Genomic DNA, 16,803 nt, shown 5'->3' with positions numbered 1-16,803 from the left:
TATTTATAGTTCGGTCCCTTTTAAGTCTCTCCAGGTGCTGCGGGCTGAATATTCATTTGAAGGCTTCACTTTCTTTTTACAGAATCCTGGCTATGTCTGCATTGCTTTTCCATGAAACTTTCTTTGCCTTTCTTTTGGCTATTTCAGTTTCCAAAAACCATCAAAACATTATTTAGAAAGAATGCTATGTATGGATAGGGAGAAAGACAAGGTTGCCAGTCCCCAGTGGCAGGAGAAAATACATAAAAATTGCAACTGGGCTGCAGGTTTGTTCATTTCAGGGGAAAACCCAGATGTGAAGTCAGTTCTCTCTAGGAATCATTGCTTTACCACAGAATTTCTGACAACTGTGCAAGAGATGTCACACCATCAATGCCAGCCCCCATGTTTCTTTCCAGGCCATGCCTGGAACCCTAGACAGTGTTCACAAAACATGGCAGTTAACTCTGCTACATGACAAGGCCACTTCAAGAAGGTAATTCTTATCCCAGCTTCCACCTCAGTTACTATTCTAAGAACTAGGCCCAGACTGAAAACCAAGGGATGAGTAGCCCTCAGTAAATTCACTATAATTTCGGTTCATAAACTGCACCTCTTCAACAGACTGGATGTTAAGACTTAACTCCTGCAAAAAGAAGCACTTTTCATATACAAACTGAAGACACTATATGGCCCTCTGGCTTAAATTTGGGACCTTGGATGTTTCCTCCAGACTCTTTTTGTAGCCAGGAATGCTGGGTGAAATTTGGCAGTGAAGAAAGAAGACTGTGGAGTTAAAATACTAGAATACGTTATCTTTCAGTTCAAGCTGTGGAGATTTTCAGAGCAGATTACTTACAAGGTCCTGATCTTTGGCATATGGTTGAAGCTGGTCAGAGGGATGCGAGTAATGTTGTTGTTGTTGAGAGTACTATTATTTAAAAAAAGAAGAAACAGAAATTGAGATTTCTATTATTTAGACAGTGATATTTACAGAATCAAACTAGCATTTGGTTGAAATCGACCAAAGCTAAACAGCACTCACTGGACCCCCAAAACTCCCTCCCTTGAACCCATATGACTGAGCTGACCAACCATGGATTGTCTACTCTCTTGGAATGTTATCTTTTCTGTTTATTGTTATTATTATTGTATTTCATTTGTTATAATCACTGAGTTTGATGTACTGTTCTTGTTTACGTTTCATGTGAACCACCCTGAGCCTTAGGGGAGATTAATATATAAATGCAATAAATAAATGCATAAATACATTTTAAAAAACTGATATATAAGCCATTCTCAACTTTTTAACCATTGAAAACACCCTGAAACATTATTAAGGTTTTAGAAACCCAGAAGTGGCACAATCATGCAAAATTTGGTTGGGAAGAATGGCTGTCTATATGCCGACCTGGGGCCCTACCTGTGTATATGCCGACCTGGGGCCCTACCCCTTCCTGGGGCCCTACCCAGGAAGGGGCTGTGTATATGCCGACCTGGGGCCCTACCCCTTCACACCCTCTCCTGGCCCATCATTGCTCACTAGGGAGCAGACATGACCATAGTAGTAGTAGTAGTAGTAGTAGTAGTAGTAGTAGTAGTAGTAGTAGTAGTAGTAGTAGTAGTAGTTCAGTTAATTGCATATAGCCAATGGCCGTTGCAAGACTTACAGTAAGCAACTTTTAAATTATACAAATATCATACAGGGAAATCATTTTTAAAGAATAACTAAACCCAGATAAGTCAAATAATACAATGTCTGACAAATCTGTCCTTGATTTTTCTTGCAGCTAAAGCAAACAAGGCTACCTTGTAGGTAATATGAGGGTCAATATCTGACAACATGCAGATTATTTCATCCTATGTATGCCTACTACACACATCAAACACGTCTCCCAAACATTTGTATCTTGGTCCTAGATAGAGAGGACAGTGAAGCACATAATTAATTAGATCTTCTACAGCTGGTTCTCTACAGACACATATCCTTAAATCTACCGATATCTGGACATATCTACCTTCCAGATAAGCTGTTGGCACAGTCTGTTGGCATAGTCTGAAAATGCAGAGCAGTAAAAGCCATTCTAATTTTAAAATTACTGATGTTTCTTAGGTACGCTGCACAATCATAATGTTTTTAAATTTTTTCCAAACCATAAGGAAAAATTGGCTTGGTTTACAGTCAGTCAATCATATACAGTGTCACAGCTATAAACCCATTCACAGATATATGAACTTATCGCTTGATAAATGTTTTTTAAAAATTTAAAATATATAAAAAATTAATTAACTTCCACCCGTCCAGGAAACCCTTCCAGGCCTATCAAGAAACCCCAGCTTGAGAAAGCTTGGACTATATGCACCAGAGAAACAATCTGATGTCAGAAATAAACCTTTTCTGAGCTTCAGAACCAATTCTGAGCTTCAGAAAGCTCAGAATAGTAAGGTAAACAAAGAAAGAAATCCCTTCCAATTTATCAAAGGATAAATTTAGGCTAAAAGTTAAGATGTCTAGTTGGTGTCTTTAAAATTAAGTGATTGGAATTATGTATATAAGATTTCTTAATATAAATGTGTTTTTTTTCTTTACAGAAAAATGTTCAGCCATGAATGTACATAGTGTGCCAAACAAATTCAGCATTCACTTACCGCTATACTAATGAAAACCCATGTGCATATTTGTCTTTAAGATAGCATTCAGAAAAAGCATGCCCAAGGGCTATTTCAGCTAGGAAAAACATTGCTGGGGTAGAGAAAGACTGGAACTCTTCTCCCCCGAATTCCAGTTTGAATGCTTGGGTAATTGGAAGTTCCTTGCAGCTGCCATGTGGTTGCAGGAAAAGCCAGTCAGGTTGGGGGATCTCAATCCAGCTAGTAGCTAAGTACATTGTGTAATTTGTCCCTTGGTGGTAATCTTTGGGCAAGAAGGAAACTGATGGGGGAAAGGAAGGCTCCAAAACAATTTCTGTAATCTTGCTCAATTTGCAGAAGCTTGACTCAAACCCAATATATTTAAGAAATAACCAACTGAAGAATATTCCCAGAAATGGACAAAATCAGAGGAAGTGTTTAGACATATAACTGAGGAGACTACAAAGGTAACAATTTCTTTACAGAAATAATTTGACTCTTTGAAAGCAAACTTTTAACCTCAGTGTTTATATGTGAAAATGAGCACTGTGTTGCCAAAACCCAGGTGGGGCCCAGAGATTTCCTAGAATTACAACTGATTTGCAGACAACAGAAATCAGTTGTCCTGAAGAAAATGGCTGATCTGGAGATCGGCTTCTCTGGCATATTCCACCGAAGTCCCACCCCAAACCCCATCTTCAGCCTCATATTTTCAGGAATTTCCCAAGTCAGTGCTGGCAACTCTATACATTATTTTCTTAACATGACAGTAGGATTTGCTGCTGATTTTAAAAGATTTAAAGAATCATATGATGCTAACACTCATTCCTGGTATAGATTCTTTTTTGCTGAACTTGTCAAATTCTAATCATATCCAAATTATGTTTTTAAAATTCAAAGGCTTTATCCAACCATGCAAACATGATAATTTTTAGGCCAACGTAGAAAACTGTTTGATCACTAGAAACAAAACTAGAAGCCTATGTACTTCCATACATCCTCAAAATCACTTCAGTACCATAGAACCTCTTCAGTAATGCCTCAATGCATTTAAACGCTTCATTGTCACACCAGAGTATTTGATGGTGACATACATTTGTCTGAGGAGTCAGATAAGTAAGTGGATCACGTTATTTCATTTTAATAAATACTACTTTTAGTGGTCAGGCAACAGGATTCTTTAAGTTTAAAAATGGCAGTGGATCACTTGCATTATCAGTATCTATATTAATTAATATATTAATGCATTAATGAATTAATGCCTGGTTCTTCCAGGCATGCCACCCCCCCCAAAAAAAGAAAATAAAAACTTCTCCATACAATGTATAGTTATGTCCAGTAAAAACAAATGGGGGAGTATATAACATTTTTAATGGAATCATCTTGTATTCAGAGTTGCGCCTTTCTTTCAAGCAAATATAATGCCTTATAACAGTGGTCCCCAACCTTTCTGAGGTTGGGGACCGGCAGGGCATCGGGGCGCGACCTGCAGCCCGCGCGGGCCACGCATCGGCCGCACCACGCATACTCTACCCACTATACTATCCCAATCCTAAATACACATCGTGAATGTCACTGAAAAAGAGGAGACTGAAAACTGTTCAGCACATGCAGCAAAATGACATTGAAATTAAGAGGCAGACAGGACCATTCAAACTATAAAAGGAGGATCAAAATTCACAGTCTTCCTCCATATAGATATATATTTTTCCTGCAAATGGGAAATTGGTACAAGAAGGAGTATGCGGCAGTACTCTCTTACTCCCAGATGCACAGGAAACTTTTCACGTAGGGCAGCTTTCAAAACAGAATACACTGCCAACAGCCTAAAATGGAACTGCGTGCTCCTTAGAACTACTTGCACTGGAGAATCGAGATTGTTTCTCACCGATTGTTGGGAGTCAGGCATTGCAGTAGTCTGAATTGATAGAACACTGAGACTTTACCACTCTACTGCTCTTTGATTAAATTACATAAGCATTTACAAACATATGTGTGTAATAGATTTGAGAGGACCTTATGACATGCCAATAAAAATCAGTTTACAATATTTCTACCCGTACTAGAATAGGTCTGAGAGAAAAATAACACCTTAGAATTAAATTTTATAGCAATGGCATCAATAAAAATTGTGATCTGAAGGTAACATTGTTATTGTAAATGCCTGCATTAAGCAAGGAGATAGGTGACAATATTAATAGATTAGTAATTTTTTAGTGAGTAAAATAAGTTTACATCACTTTATTATACAAAAGTCCATTAATAGGCTTGCTTTCTAATATTATGAAGAAAGAGAAAAGTCTATTTTCTCAAGGGATATAGCTATGCATCAATATAATATGTAGGATCTTTCCTTGTTATGCTGGCTTTGAATGAATGTGTATTTTATAACCGCTTCACAAGCACTGCGTCAGAGTTAAAGAGAGACTTACATTTGTAAATACAGACTCTGGATGGCAGTTGCATTTGATTTCTGAAGCCTATTACCACAAACAACTAATCAAATTGACAAATGATATGGTAGATTAAATTTTTGATTAGTGCTTGTTCAGCACTAATGAGTATCCAGTGTAATTACCCGGGTGCTGTTAGCCGTTCAAACCTCTGGATAATAAGCATCAGGCTTCTTTTGTATGGCATGTGACTCTGCTACAGCCATTAGCACAATTCTAATCTGTAAAGAAATACTCCAGCCTGGAGGCTATATAGTCTACAATAACTACTCAGACCAGGCACTTTTGCCTTCTTCATCTAGTTGAGTGTCTGTGTGTTACTCAGTAAAATGATTGTAATCCTTACAACAGGAACAGTGTTGGCTTGGGAAAGGGTTGGGGTTCTTGCATTTCTCAAAGAAGTCGATATTAATGATTAACTCATTGTCTCTGCTTGCCTAGTTTCTGTTTTCCATTTCTTCCTTCTAGAGCTCAGTAAAGATTAATCTTTGAGATTTACACTTCACTCACTTTACTTTTGTCAGAATTTTGAGTTTTAAGGAAATCAGATCGATTCCAGCCAAAGTCAAGCCTTATTTTGTAGGAGTTAACTTCCTATAGTTTCTGGAGAACCTACAATACCTTTTAACTGCCTTGTCTCCTTAGAAGTAGCCCTGCCTCTTTCTCAAACTGTAATTAATCCAAAGCACAACTGTCCCGTCTATCTCTCTATGCAAAGTAATTCTGGAAATAAGACACAGAAATTAGAGGATGGCTTATTAGCAACAGCAACAATACTAATGAGTGTCACATTTCCTTATGCCTCCTTCAATTAGAGCACTGCTTTATTACAGTATATTCTGCTGTCAAGAGTTGTGCATGTGATATCCACAAAATTTTGCAATTGACCTAATGCAACAAAATATCATTTGTGTCTCTGCAAAAACTGATTACAAATGCTTGTGTAAATTTGCAATGTTCCAGAGACTGGTGCTAACCTCATCACACATACTTTGTCCAAATTTAGTCATTTACTGTCATTAATTGAATTATGAGAAAGTGGGATTTCCCCCCTTCCCCGTTATAACAAGAATTCTTTAAAATGCATATATTTGTGACTCTTGATTCTGCACTTACAGTATTTCAGACCACCAATCACCACCAACTTCCCCCTCCTTTAGAATAAATGTGCACTGATTTTTATTGGTGCAGTAGGGTAGACCACCAAGCAGGCACCTGCACTGTTCTAGAAGGAGAAAGGACAGACAGTGGCTTGTCCAATGTGAATGGCTGCTGACAGGAAAACAGCTGCTTAATATTTTCTTTTATGATGCATACTCTGTGTAGTCTGAACAGTACCTCTTTTGTGGAAAATGTGGGTAATGTTGATGGAAAGTGGACTGGACTGATATTTTCCAGTATTAGGGTATGTGTTTCTCACTCACCATTGTTACAGATTCTTCTTTCCCTCTTGGAACTCATTCACAGCCTTATGCACAAACCCCAAAGCCTGAGTGAGGAAGAAATATAGGAACTTGTATTTTTGTTTGTTTTGGGGAGAAGCGGGTTCCCTGAGAGAAAATGAATAAGTGGTAATGAGTGGTAAATAACAGAAAAAGAAGTAAATATCTAAGAGATCTATGTGGAAAATTAATTTTGGTGGGGAGGAGACAAATAGGAAATTGATTTGTAAAGAAAAATATATTTTCAGCATGTATGCAGAGTGCTTAAGATCTGGGTGGTGCATTAGAACATAGGTAGATCTTTGACTGTCTCAATAGAAAGTAATAAGACAAGTGTCGAATCTCACATGAAGGTGATGGCTTTTACTGTTGTTTGTTCATAGCATTTAGAGATATACGGGCCTGTGAACATGGAGGAGCTATCATGGTTAACAACTTAAGAGGCCCATCCTTTATGTATTCTGGATAACTTTTTGGTACATCCATCTAAGAGTAGCTATATCACACTTGGTGGTAGTGAATTATGTAACATCATTAGTCATTGCATTTAAGGTGACCAGATCTCAACATTGATAAAGTGGGGCACCATTGACCGGGGAGGGGGTGTTCTTGATTAAAATTTGGTCTATATGGAGCAACAAAAATTTTCATAGAACGCATAGAACGCAAAAATAGTATTGTAATATATATATTTTTTAATTTAAACATAGGTACGATTTGCCAGGTGCCCCCAGATGTCCCTCCAAAAGTGGGACAATCTGGTCATCTTAACGAAGATGTGATATGTCCAGTATTTCTGTGTGAGAATGGCTGCATATAGTAGCAAATGCTGGTTCACTTAACATCAGTGATACAATGATACACTGATGTTATTATAACAATTAGTTTTTTTAAGTATTTACTGCTATTTTAAAACTGCAATATATGGTTCTTATTTTGGATTATTTGATTATCAACAACGTGGCTGCTTATTTTTAGTGCAGTTTAGTGCACAGGATGATTATTTTGAATTAGTTTTATTGTATGGTGAGGTATTTATTGTCTCCAGCTGAGAGAATCGATGAAAAATATTTTAATGAATAAATAAATACCCAAATTCATAACATACTCATTTTCTGAAACCATTATTGCAAATAGCTATAACTGGTAACATATCACCTAACCTTTTAGGCTTAGATGCTCAGATAAAATTTCGTAATTTTTTTCCTATAAGTCTTTTCTGACAAGTGAAATCACCAAATTTTATAATTACATTGGTTAGCAATATAAAGTTGTCCAGATGCTAATGCTTGGACAAATCAAGTATTATTTCCCAGACAAGTTATTTGCTGGCTCAGAATGCAAAACAAGATAATTCACATTTTTATAAAACAGCATTCAAGCTTACCAAACTGTTCTGTCGTCTTCAATGCAAAATATTACTCCATGAAAGAAAGCCTTTCATCAAATAGTGTATTACCCAGATATATTGATTCCCCCTCTGCTCTTGTATGTCTTTACAGGGTGGGTGGGTGGAGAGACTATATCCACATAAACCAGGAGAGCTTACATAGAGTCTCATCATTTATTTGTTTATAAAATTCACATGCCACTTCTCCAGACCTGCTCAAAGCAGCTCAAAATCAAACAATACCTATCACTAAAAATGTAAAACAGACATTTGTAATGATTCCTGCACTAAACTGCATTGTCAAATGAAGGACCAACACTGTGAGTTTTAGTAGTTATGGGCCTTGACTCTGTTACTAAGCCCAAATCCCTCAGTAGAAGGACTCTTGATCAAGCCTGGGTTGAAAGGAAATTATATTTACTGTACCTGGTCCTGCTGACACTCTACCACCTCCAAAAGCCTGGCCTTCTTGGTCATTGCTTAAGAGATAAGACAACATTCTCACACTTTGTTCCTGGGTGTAGCTCCACCATAGGGCCATCCTGTGAAGGCACCTTTTAGGTCTTCTCTTGCTTCATCTTGAAGGCTGTTGTAAGGACAATCCCTCACCTGGGGCTTGCCACTCAGCTTTTCTCAACTCCTCAAAATTTCCAGGAAGTGGGGAAAAGCTGTCAAATATTTGCAGAGGTCTTGTCAGTGTTGTTATTTGCAGAGTTCTATCCTCCTTCGTAATACTAGGATACCTGTGTGCAGGGGGAGGTTTCCTTACCAGAGGATTATCCTTTCAATGCTCACAAGTCAGGAATTTATCCCTTTAAATTCAGCCATTATGGTGCAAGGGGAAAATAACCAAAAGAAATATATCGGTTCTTAGCCTTTGGTGCAATAAGTTGTTTGCTTCCAACCTATTGCTAGCCATTCTTGCTCCTGTGAACTGCAATTCTGATCTTGAACACAGCATACTGCCTGTGTTGCCTGGTGTTTCTTCAGCTGATAGCTCAACTTCCCTTGCTGGGCACATGTTAACCACTTAAGGTTATACCATGCCAGCTGGGCAAGTCTTGACCTAACCTGTCACTCATTTGGATTGGGGAACTTTTTTTAAATACTGTAATACAAACTCTAGGATTGTACTGTTAGCTTGTCCCCAAGGTTTAGAAGTTTCCCTAAGGGTTGTTCTGTGGACAAATTCAAGAACTGTACAATTCTTGGAATTTTCAAGAACCTTTTGGACTTCTGTCTAGCCTGGCTCTGTAGTGACTTACACACAGAAAACCTTACAAGAATCTTGTAAATACCAAGTAATTTCTAGCTCAGGTTGTGGGGACTTTGCCTGTCACTACATTTGACTTTGTACTGATTTGCACAAGGCTTTAGAGATTTCTACAAGTTGCCAACACGTTTTGCAATGAGGAATGAAAAGGTTACTACAAATTCAAGAAAATAAAAGACCTGCCTGCTCATGTATTTGACTGAAAAATTCTAAGCACTGCATTTCATATACTGTATTCTTTAAGAATATTTAAGAGATTTCTATATAGTAAACATCTGTATTGTTAACTGTTCAGTGTTGAGATGAGAATTCAACAAATATCTTTTTAAACAGAAAGGGTTTTTTGTTATTATACTTATTTGCAAATGATATTCAGAAAACAGAAAGAAATTACTTTCAGAAACAAAGACAACATATTCCAGGTAAATAAAAAAGGAAGGAGAGCAAAACGCAGAAGTCTCATACAGGTATGCAGGAGAAGCATCTCATATTTCAGATCACATGAGGCTCTTCTCTCTGGATTATACAATGGTTGCACTCACAGCTAGTTACAGATTATGTAGCCAATTTAAAGCATGTGACAAAAAGCCTCCTTGAAACTTGTGGAGATTATGATTAATTAAAGCAGTGGTTTTGAATTGCTTGTCTGATGAGACTAATAATTTGAAAAGAGTACAAATCACAGTCCGGCATTGTAACCTGTTGATGTATGCCAAAAAATTAAGCAGTGTTTCTCATATGGTCATCCAAAGATCTCTGACAGTTCACATGGGAACTTCAAGAGTACTTCATAAGTCCTTTGTATGGGTAGAGGCTGTTACTGACTGGTGGCTGTCCGGCTGTTCTTCAAGTCATGTACCATTCCACTGTCACTGTGCTGAGCCAAAGCAACATCCAATAGGAGAGAATACTGGAAGGGAAAACTGAGTGTACATGGGACGCTCCAATAGTTGTTCTTAAAAGAACAAGTCTGGCTACTTAAGGAATCAGAGGCTAGAAATCTGGCTGAGGTAGATCAGACACTCTTTAATTAATGCAACTGAACACATGCTGTCTTGGTCCACAGTGAGGGGCTTTTTGCACGCCTTCAAAATAGCACAATGGTTGCCAATTGAAAACGCTACTGATTTGCTGTTTTGCACGTCATCTACAATCTGCCACACACCTGAAACCAATCTGCAAAAAGCGCTTCCTTGTAGCGCTTTCAGGGAAATCCCCAAAAGTGGATTCACCCTCCGGAAAGCGATACACTCCTGCAACCAATCTGCAACACTAGCGAAAAAGACCTGTGCGTTAACATTGTTGCGGTTTCTTCAAAGTCCCTCCTCCTGAGCCTGTCCTCCAAACTTCCGGCGAACTGTTCGCCATTTTTTTTTCTCCGAGCGAGCGGGGATAACGCACCAGCGAGCCTCTTTCAGTTTAGAGGCTTCCCTGGCTTCAGTCCCACCTCTTCAGTCACTAAGCACACACATTTTACACATTCATTCAGCCGAAAATCGGGCCCGTGAGAGGGGGGGAGGGGGGATTTTTTTTTCCCACTCGGAGGCAGCGTGGCCACGATCAAATGACAGCTCAAACAGAGGCTTCCCCGGCTTCAGTCCCTCCCCTTCAGTCACTAAGCACACACATTTTACACATTCATTCAGCCGAAAATCGGGCCCGTGAGAGGGGGGGAGGGGGGGATTTTTTTTTCCACTCGGAGGCAGCGTGGCCACGATCAAATGACAGCTCAAACTGAGGCTTCCCCGGCTTCAGTCCCTCCCCTTCAGTCACTAAGCACACACATTTTACACATTCATTCAGCCGAAAATCGGGCCCGTGAGAGGGGGGGAGGGGGGGATTTTTTTTTCCACTCGGAGGCAGTGTGGCCACGATCAAATGACAGCTCAAACAGAGGCTTCCCCGGCTTCAGTCCCTCCCCTTCAGTCACTAAGCACACACATTTTACACATTCATTCAGCCAAAAATCGGGCCCGTGAGAGGGGGGGGAGGGGGGATTTTTTTCCCCACTCGGAGGCAGCGTGGCCACGATCAAATGACAGCTCAAACAGAGGCTTCCCCGGCTTCAGTCCCTCCCCTTCAGTCACTAAGCACACTTCAGTCACTAAGCACACTACTAAGCAGTCACTTTATTTTTTACACAGTCATTCAGCCGAAAATCGGGCCCGTGAGGGGGGGGGTTCACTCGGAGGCAGCGTGGCCACGATCAAACGACAGCTCAAACACCCCAGGCAGCTGGATGGGTCTCTCCGTTGCAACGAATCTACACAGATTCGTTACAATGGGTGTGTGTTTTTCTAAAAAAAACCTTTCTTAAAGGGAAAGGGGCTGTTTGGGAGCATGCTAACGGCTGCCCATTGGCTGCTTGACGGCCAGGGGCGGGATGAGCTCGGCAATAGCGCTTCCTTTCTAGCGATTTCTGCCGAGACCGGAAGCCTGTGGGAAACGCTACAAAACGCAACTGGATTCCACTACAAAGGCAGGTATGCATAATGACGAATTCCACTATTTTAAATGGCGATTTTTCATTCAGTGACCAATTTGCTACAAAGATCCCGGTGCGTAAAGCCCCTGAGTATTTTCTTCTTTTATCTTCTAAGGACAGTAGAGTGAATGTACTAGAACTGCCATGACTATATATTTGTTGACTGTTATATTTGTTGACTGAAAAAGCTGCCACTCAGGACTGAAAGTAAATTTAAGCATCTGAAGTGGTTGAGTTACCTTGTACTTGAACCCTCATGTAATTGCTATTCGCTGAGAGGGAAAAGGGATGGCTCAGCAATAAGTTGTAAGGCTATGCTGTTGTTTTAGCATCAAAGCATCAGATATTGTAAAACGCCAGTGTGGACCCTTGCTAAAGAAAGAAATAATCTGTTCTATCATGATTCTGCCTCTTGTGACTCAGTCATAGTTAAAAAGAATTAATGATTTCTCATAATAACAAACTAACATTAATTAAATCATTGAAATAAATTCTGGGAGAGATAAATCTAAAACCCATTTGTAAAGTTTTTCTCACAAATAACTCTGAAGGTAAAGAAGAGGTAAATCCTATTTTATCCATGAAGCAAATGTGAACATGGAGTCCTCACAGTTTTCTAAGAATGGAGGGGCAAACGATCTTCACCTCAGGGGAAGAGGAGGAAATGCACTCCCTTCCATTATGAACTCACGGTGCTGTTGTAGAAAATTGCCTACCTTCCAAATCATCCCAACACACTACCATGAAAAACACCAATAGCTCAGCCCTTGGAACCCAAATTGTTGGAGTGGAACGAAAGAGGTACAGTTCTAACACAGTCACAACAGTTATTTACACAGCAAAGCTAAACAAAATATAATTCTATTGTCAAGGTTTTATTTCGTTTTCCAATTCAAGTAATTTTAGTGCAGGGGGGGAATTCTACACCAGCAGCGCCACATCAATGCCCACGTAGGACATACCTGGTCAGCCGCTTTCTGGGTCCCCCTGGGGGACACAGCCATGGCAGAAAGGTTCTGTCATGTGGGGTGGTGGTGGTGGGGTTGCAGGAAGGTGCGATTACGTGGGAACGGCAAAAAAAAAAAAAAAAAGTGCCCCATTAGGCCCCGCAGCACCACAAAGGGCCATGGAAAGGAGTGGGACATTTTTTGTCCCCTCCAAGCCAGGTTCTTCCTGTCCACATGGGCTTCTGTTGGGCTAGGCCTTGGTGGCTCCCAGAATGCTTAAGGGAATGCGGAAAATATCTGCATCTTCTTAAAGAGGGGCAACAGTGGCCTAACGTGCGCCAGGCTCAGGAGGGGGCCGGCCTGGTGGCGATGTCATGTAGAAGTGGGGATTAGAGAGAGAGAGAGTTTGGGGAAAAACAAAAATGTTTAAATCCTAGCAGGTATCTCGAGATTGCTGAAATTTGAGAAGCTCTGCATTAAATCATTCAGGTGCCTGTGTCTGTCTTTTTCATTGCAGTTTGCATACTACAATATGAATTCTAAAGAAATAAAAATAAAATAAAATATGAACCATACTGGAAAACTGCATGGTAACAATAAAATGCATATTATTCATAATTTTGATTTATGGACCTGAGCCACTGTTTGTTTGTCTGTTTACTAATAGCTGTCCTAATACAACTGCTCTGTTTTTCTTTCACACATACAAAAACATGTACCTCAATCACCTGAAATAGAGGCTATGATAAAATGTTACAGAGACAAACACAGTTAGGAAAAAATAACACATGCACATATACACAATCAAAGCTAAATAGAGGGGTGACAAGAAATACATAATTAAGAAAAATTACAGAATAAAAAAGAAAAAAATCAAAGTATGCAATTAAGATGTTAATCTAAGAATATATCAATAAAGAATCTAAGACAATGATTATGTCTTAAACCCAAATAATTAGAAAAGCACAATGATGGAACAATTCCTAATTTACAGTTGTTCAGTTTTAATCTGACAGCTCAGATGCACTGAAAGCAGTAATAACTGGGAGCTTATTTTATTTTTTTATTTTATTATATTTATACACCGCCCTCACTTGCATCTCAGGGCAGTTTACATTTGAACTTGTGATACAATACAAAGGGGAAAAAACATCATAATTGTAAATATATAACATTACTAACGGCATAACATTGAACAGTTAACATCCACACTGTGGATCAGTTCTTCATGGGCAGGGTGCATTTTGTGGAAAAGGGGCCTATAGGGGCTCTAGTCTGGTGGAGTTGGTTCATTGGCCTCAACCAAATGCTTGGTGGAAGAGCTCCATCTTGCAGGCCCTGAGGAATTGATGTAATTCCAGCAAGGCCCTGACTTTTTCAGGGAGCTCATTCCCTCAAGTAGGGGCAAGGATGGAGAAAGCCCTTGCCCTAGTTGAGGCTAGATGAGCTTCTCTGGGATCACCGGCTTAGAATAATAGAATCATACTGTTGGAAGGGAGCTCCTGGGTCATCTAGTCTAACCTCCTGCACTATGCAAGACACTTACAACCCTATTGCTCATCCACTGTAACCTGCCACCCCTTGAACCTTCACAGAATCAGCCTCTCTGTCAGACGGCTATCCATCCACTGTTTAAAAATCTCTAAAGATGGAGAACCCGCCATCTACCGAGGAAGCCTGTTCCACTGAGAAACTGTTCTTACTGTCAGGAACTTCTTCCAGATGTGTAGACGGAATTTCTTTTGAATTAATTTCATCTCATTGGTTTTGGTCCCCATCCTCCACATAGCAGCCTTTTAAAAACTTGAAGATGGTTATCAGATCCCCTCTCAGTCGTCTCCTCTCCAGGCTAAAAAGACCAAGCTCCGCCAACCATTCCTCATATGTTTTGGTCTCCAAACTCCTCACCATCTTTGTTACCCTCCTCTGAACACACTCCAGTTTGTCTACATCCAACTGTGGTGCCCAAAACTGAAGACAGTACTCCAAGTGAGGTCGAACCAGAACAGAATAAAGTGGTACCATTGCCTCCAGTGATCTGGACATGATACTCCGTTCGATACAGCCCAAAATCCCATTTGCCTTTTTAGCCACCGAGTCACATTGCTGACTCCTGTTCAATGTATGGTCTACTAAGACTCCTAGATCCTTTTCACACATACTACTGCCAAGATAAATATTCCCTATCCTATAGTGGTGTATATAGTTTTTCCTACCTTTACAGAACTTCATTTTATTCAGTTTAGCCTATTTCTCGAGCCTGTCAAGATCGTCCTGCATTCTGATTCTGTCTTCTGTTGTGTTTGCTACACCTCCCAGTTTAATATTGTCTACAATTTTAATAAGTATCCTTCTAATCCCTGATCTAAATCATTTATAAATATGTTGAACAACACAGGCCCCAGGACAGATCCCTTGGGCACTTCACTTGTCACTCTTCTCCAAGAGGATACTGAACTGTTAACAAGTTCCCTTGGGGTACGATCTGTCAACCAGTTATCGATCCACCTGACAGAATTAGGATCCCTACCACATTTTACCAACTTGTCAACAAGAATATCACATGGAACCTTATCAAAAACTTGTTGGTATTTACAGAGTGTAGTGCTCTCTAGAGATATAGGTAGAGAGGCGGTCTCTTAGGTCCTTAGGGCCCAGACAGCATATGTCATTGAAAATAATTATCAGAACCTTAAGTCTGATCCAGTATTCAACTGGTAGCCAGAGCAGCTGTTGGAGCATGGGCTGGATGTAGGCCCTCCAAGGCTGGCTGCTGCATTCTGCACCAGTTGTAGTTTCTGGATAATCTGCTGTATCGGTTCAACAACCTCTTAGTGCTATTTTTAAATGATCCTAGTGCTAAATGTTCACTTTATAGCTGTGAAAATAATTTGCTTGCATTTTGAGATCAGTGAGTTTAAACAGTGCAATCTTGAACAGACAGGTTTGCCAAACTCCAGCATCATGAACATGATGACATCATGTCTGGAAGTGACAGCAGTAGCTACAGGAATCAGTAGGTACTCTAATGGTTTTACCATAGAGATCTGGCAATTCCCAGATATATTGTTGTTGCTTCTGTGCTGTGCCTGGTTGTGACATCATCATGTTTGCAGCACTGCACCTCCACTGTCTCTCAATGTGGCCCATGTCTGAACATGGCCACTGGTTGCCATGCTTGGTAGCCTATAGACAGAGTTACACCCTTCTAAGTGCAGAGGACTTAGAAAGGTGGAACTCTGTTTAGGATTTCATCATGAATGTTGGGACTAGGACTGAAGAGAGCAAGCTTAGATAGCCAATGATCTTTAATTTTAGTAGATATTGATAGCAAAGTTCAAGATAAATATCTTAAATGGAAGGACTCCAAAACTACTTGGCACCAGATCACCTAGTCACAGTGATCCATGTGACCGTCATCTCTAGACTGGACTTCTGCAATTTGCTTTATACAGCCCTACCAATATCCTTGATCCGGAAACTACAACTGGTGCAGAATACCGCAGCCAGGTTTCTCACCAATACACCATGGAGATCCCACATCCAGCCTACTCTTCAACAACTCAGCTAGCTCCCAATTGAATTCCAGATCAGACTTAAGGTTTTGGTTTTTACCTTCAAGGCCATATGCAGTCTGGGCCCAGTGTACCTGAGAGACTGTCTCTCTCTGTCTATACCCTCCACTACACTCTGTCACCTCCAACCAGCTGGTGATCCCTGGCCCCAAAGAAGCACATCAGTCCTCAAGAAGGGCCAGAGTTTTCTCTGTCCTGGCCCCCATTTGGTGGAATAAGCTCCCTGAAGAGATCAGGACCCTGCCTGAACTTCTACCAGACATTTGTTTGAGTCCACCAGACCCAACAACATACATGGGTCCCCCCTCAGACACCCCCTTCATGACTTGAACCAGTCTGATCAGCCTGGGGGGTTGTCTAAGTTGCTATATTATCACTGAACAAAGCCATTGGAGTTCTGTTGATTTAGTTCCACTGTTGGATTTTGGGAACTGTTATATGTTCAGACTGTTCCATGTACTACCCCTGCAATCTTGTATATGAACTGCCCCAAGCCGTATGCTAGGGCAGTATAGAAATCTAATAAATAAATAAATCTCAAAAACCTTTTGATTTTGGTCAAAAATAAAATATATTTAATATTTTCATCAGCTATACCTATACTATACCCATGCCACTCATCCACAAA

The 16,803-nt window shown here is 40.1% G+C and overlaps 1 protein-coding gene across 4 annotated transcripts in view; it reads right to left on the bottom strand.

Moving 5' to 3' along the window:
- SLIT3 (slit guidance ligand 3) overlaps positions 1 to 16,803 on the bottom strand; it is a 713,209-nt gene that overhangs the window by 271,516 nt on the left and 424,890 nt on the right. For all 4 annotated transcript variants that reach the window (XM_077327142.1, XM_077327144.1, XM_077327141.1 and 1 more), the window contains one exon: positions 839 to 910. In XM_077327142.1, the coding sequence (XP_077183257.1) occupies positions 839 to 910 (72 nt within the window). The remainder of the gene's footprint in view (positions 1 to 838; positions 911 to 16,803) is intronic.

This window comes from Paroedura picta, chromosome 3 (assembly GCF_049243985.1).
Source record: "Paroedura picta isolate Pp20150507F chromosome 3, Ppicta_v3.0, whole genome shotgun sequence".
NCBI lineage: Eukaryota > Metazoa > Chordata > Lepidosauria > Squamata > Gekkonidae > Paroedura > Paroedura picta.
This window is presented reverse-complemented; position numbering and strand designations above follow the sequence as displayed.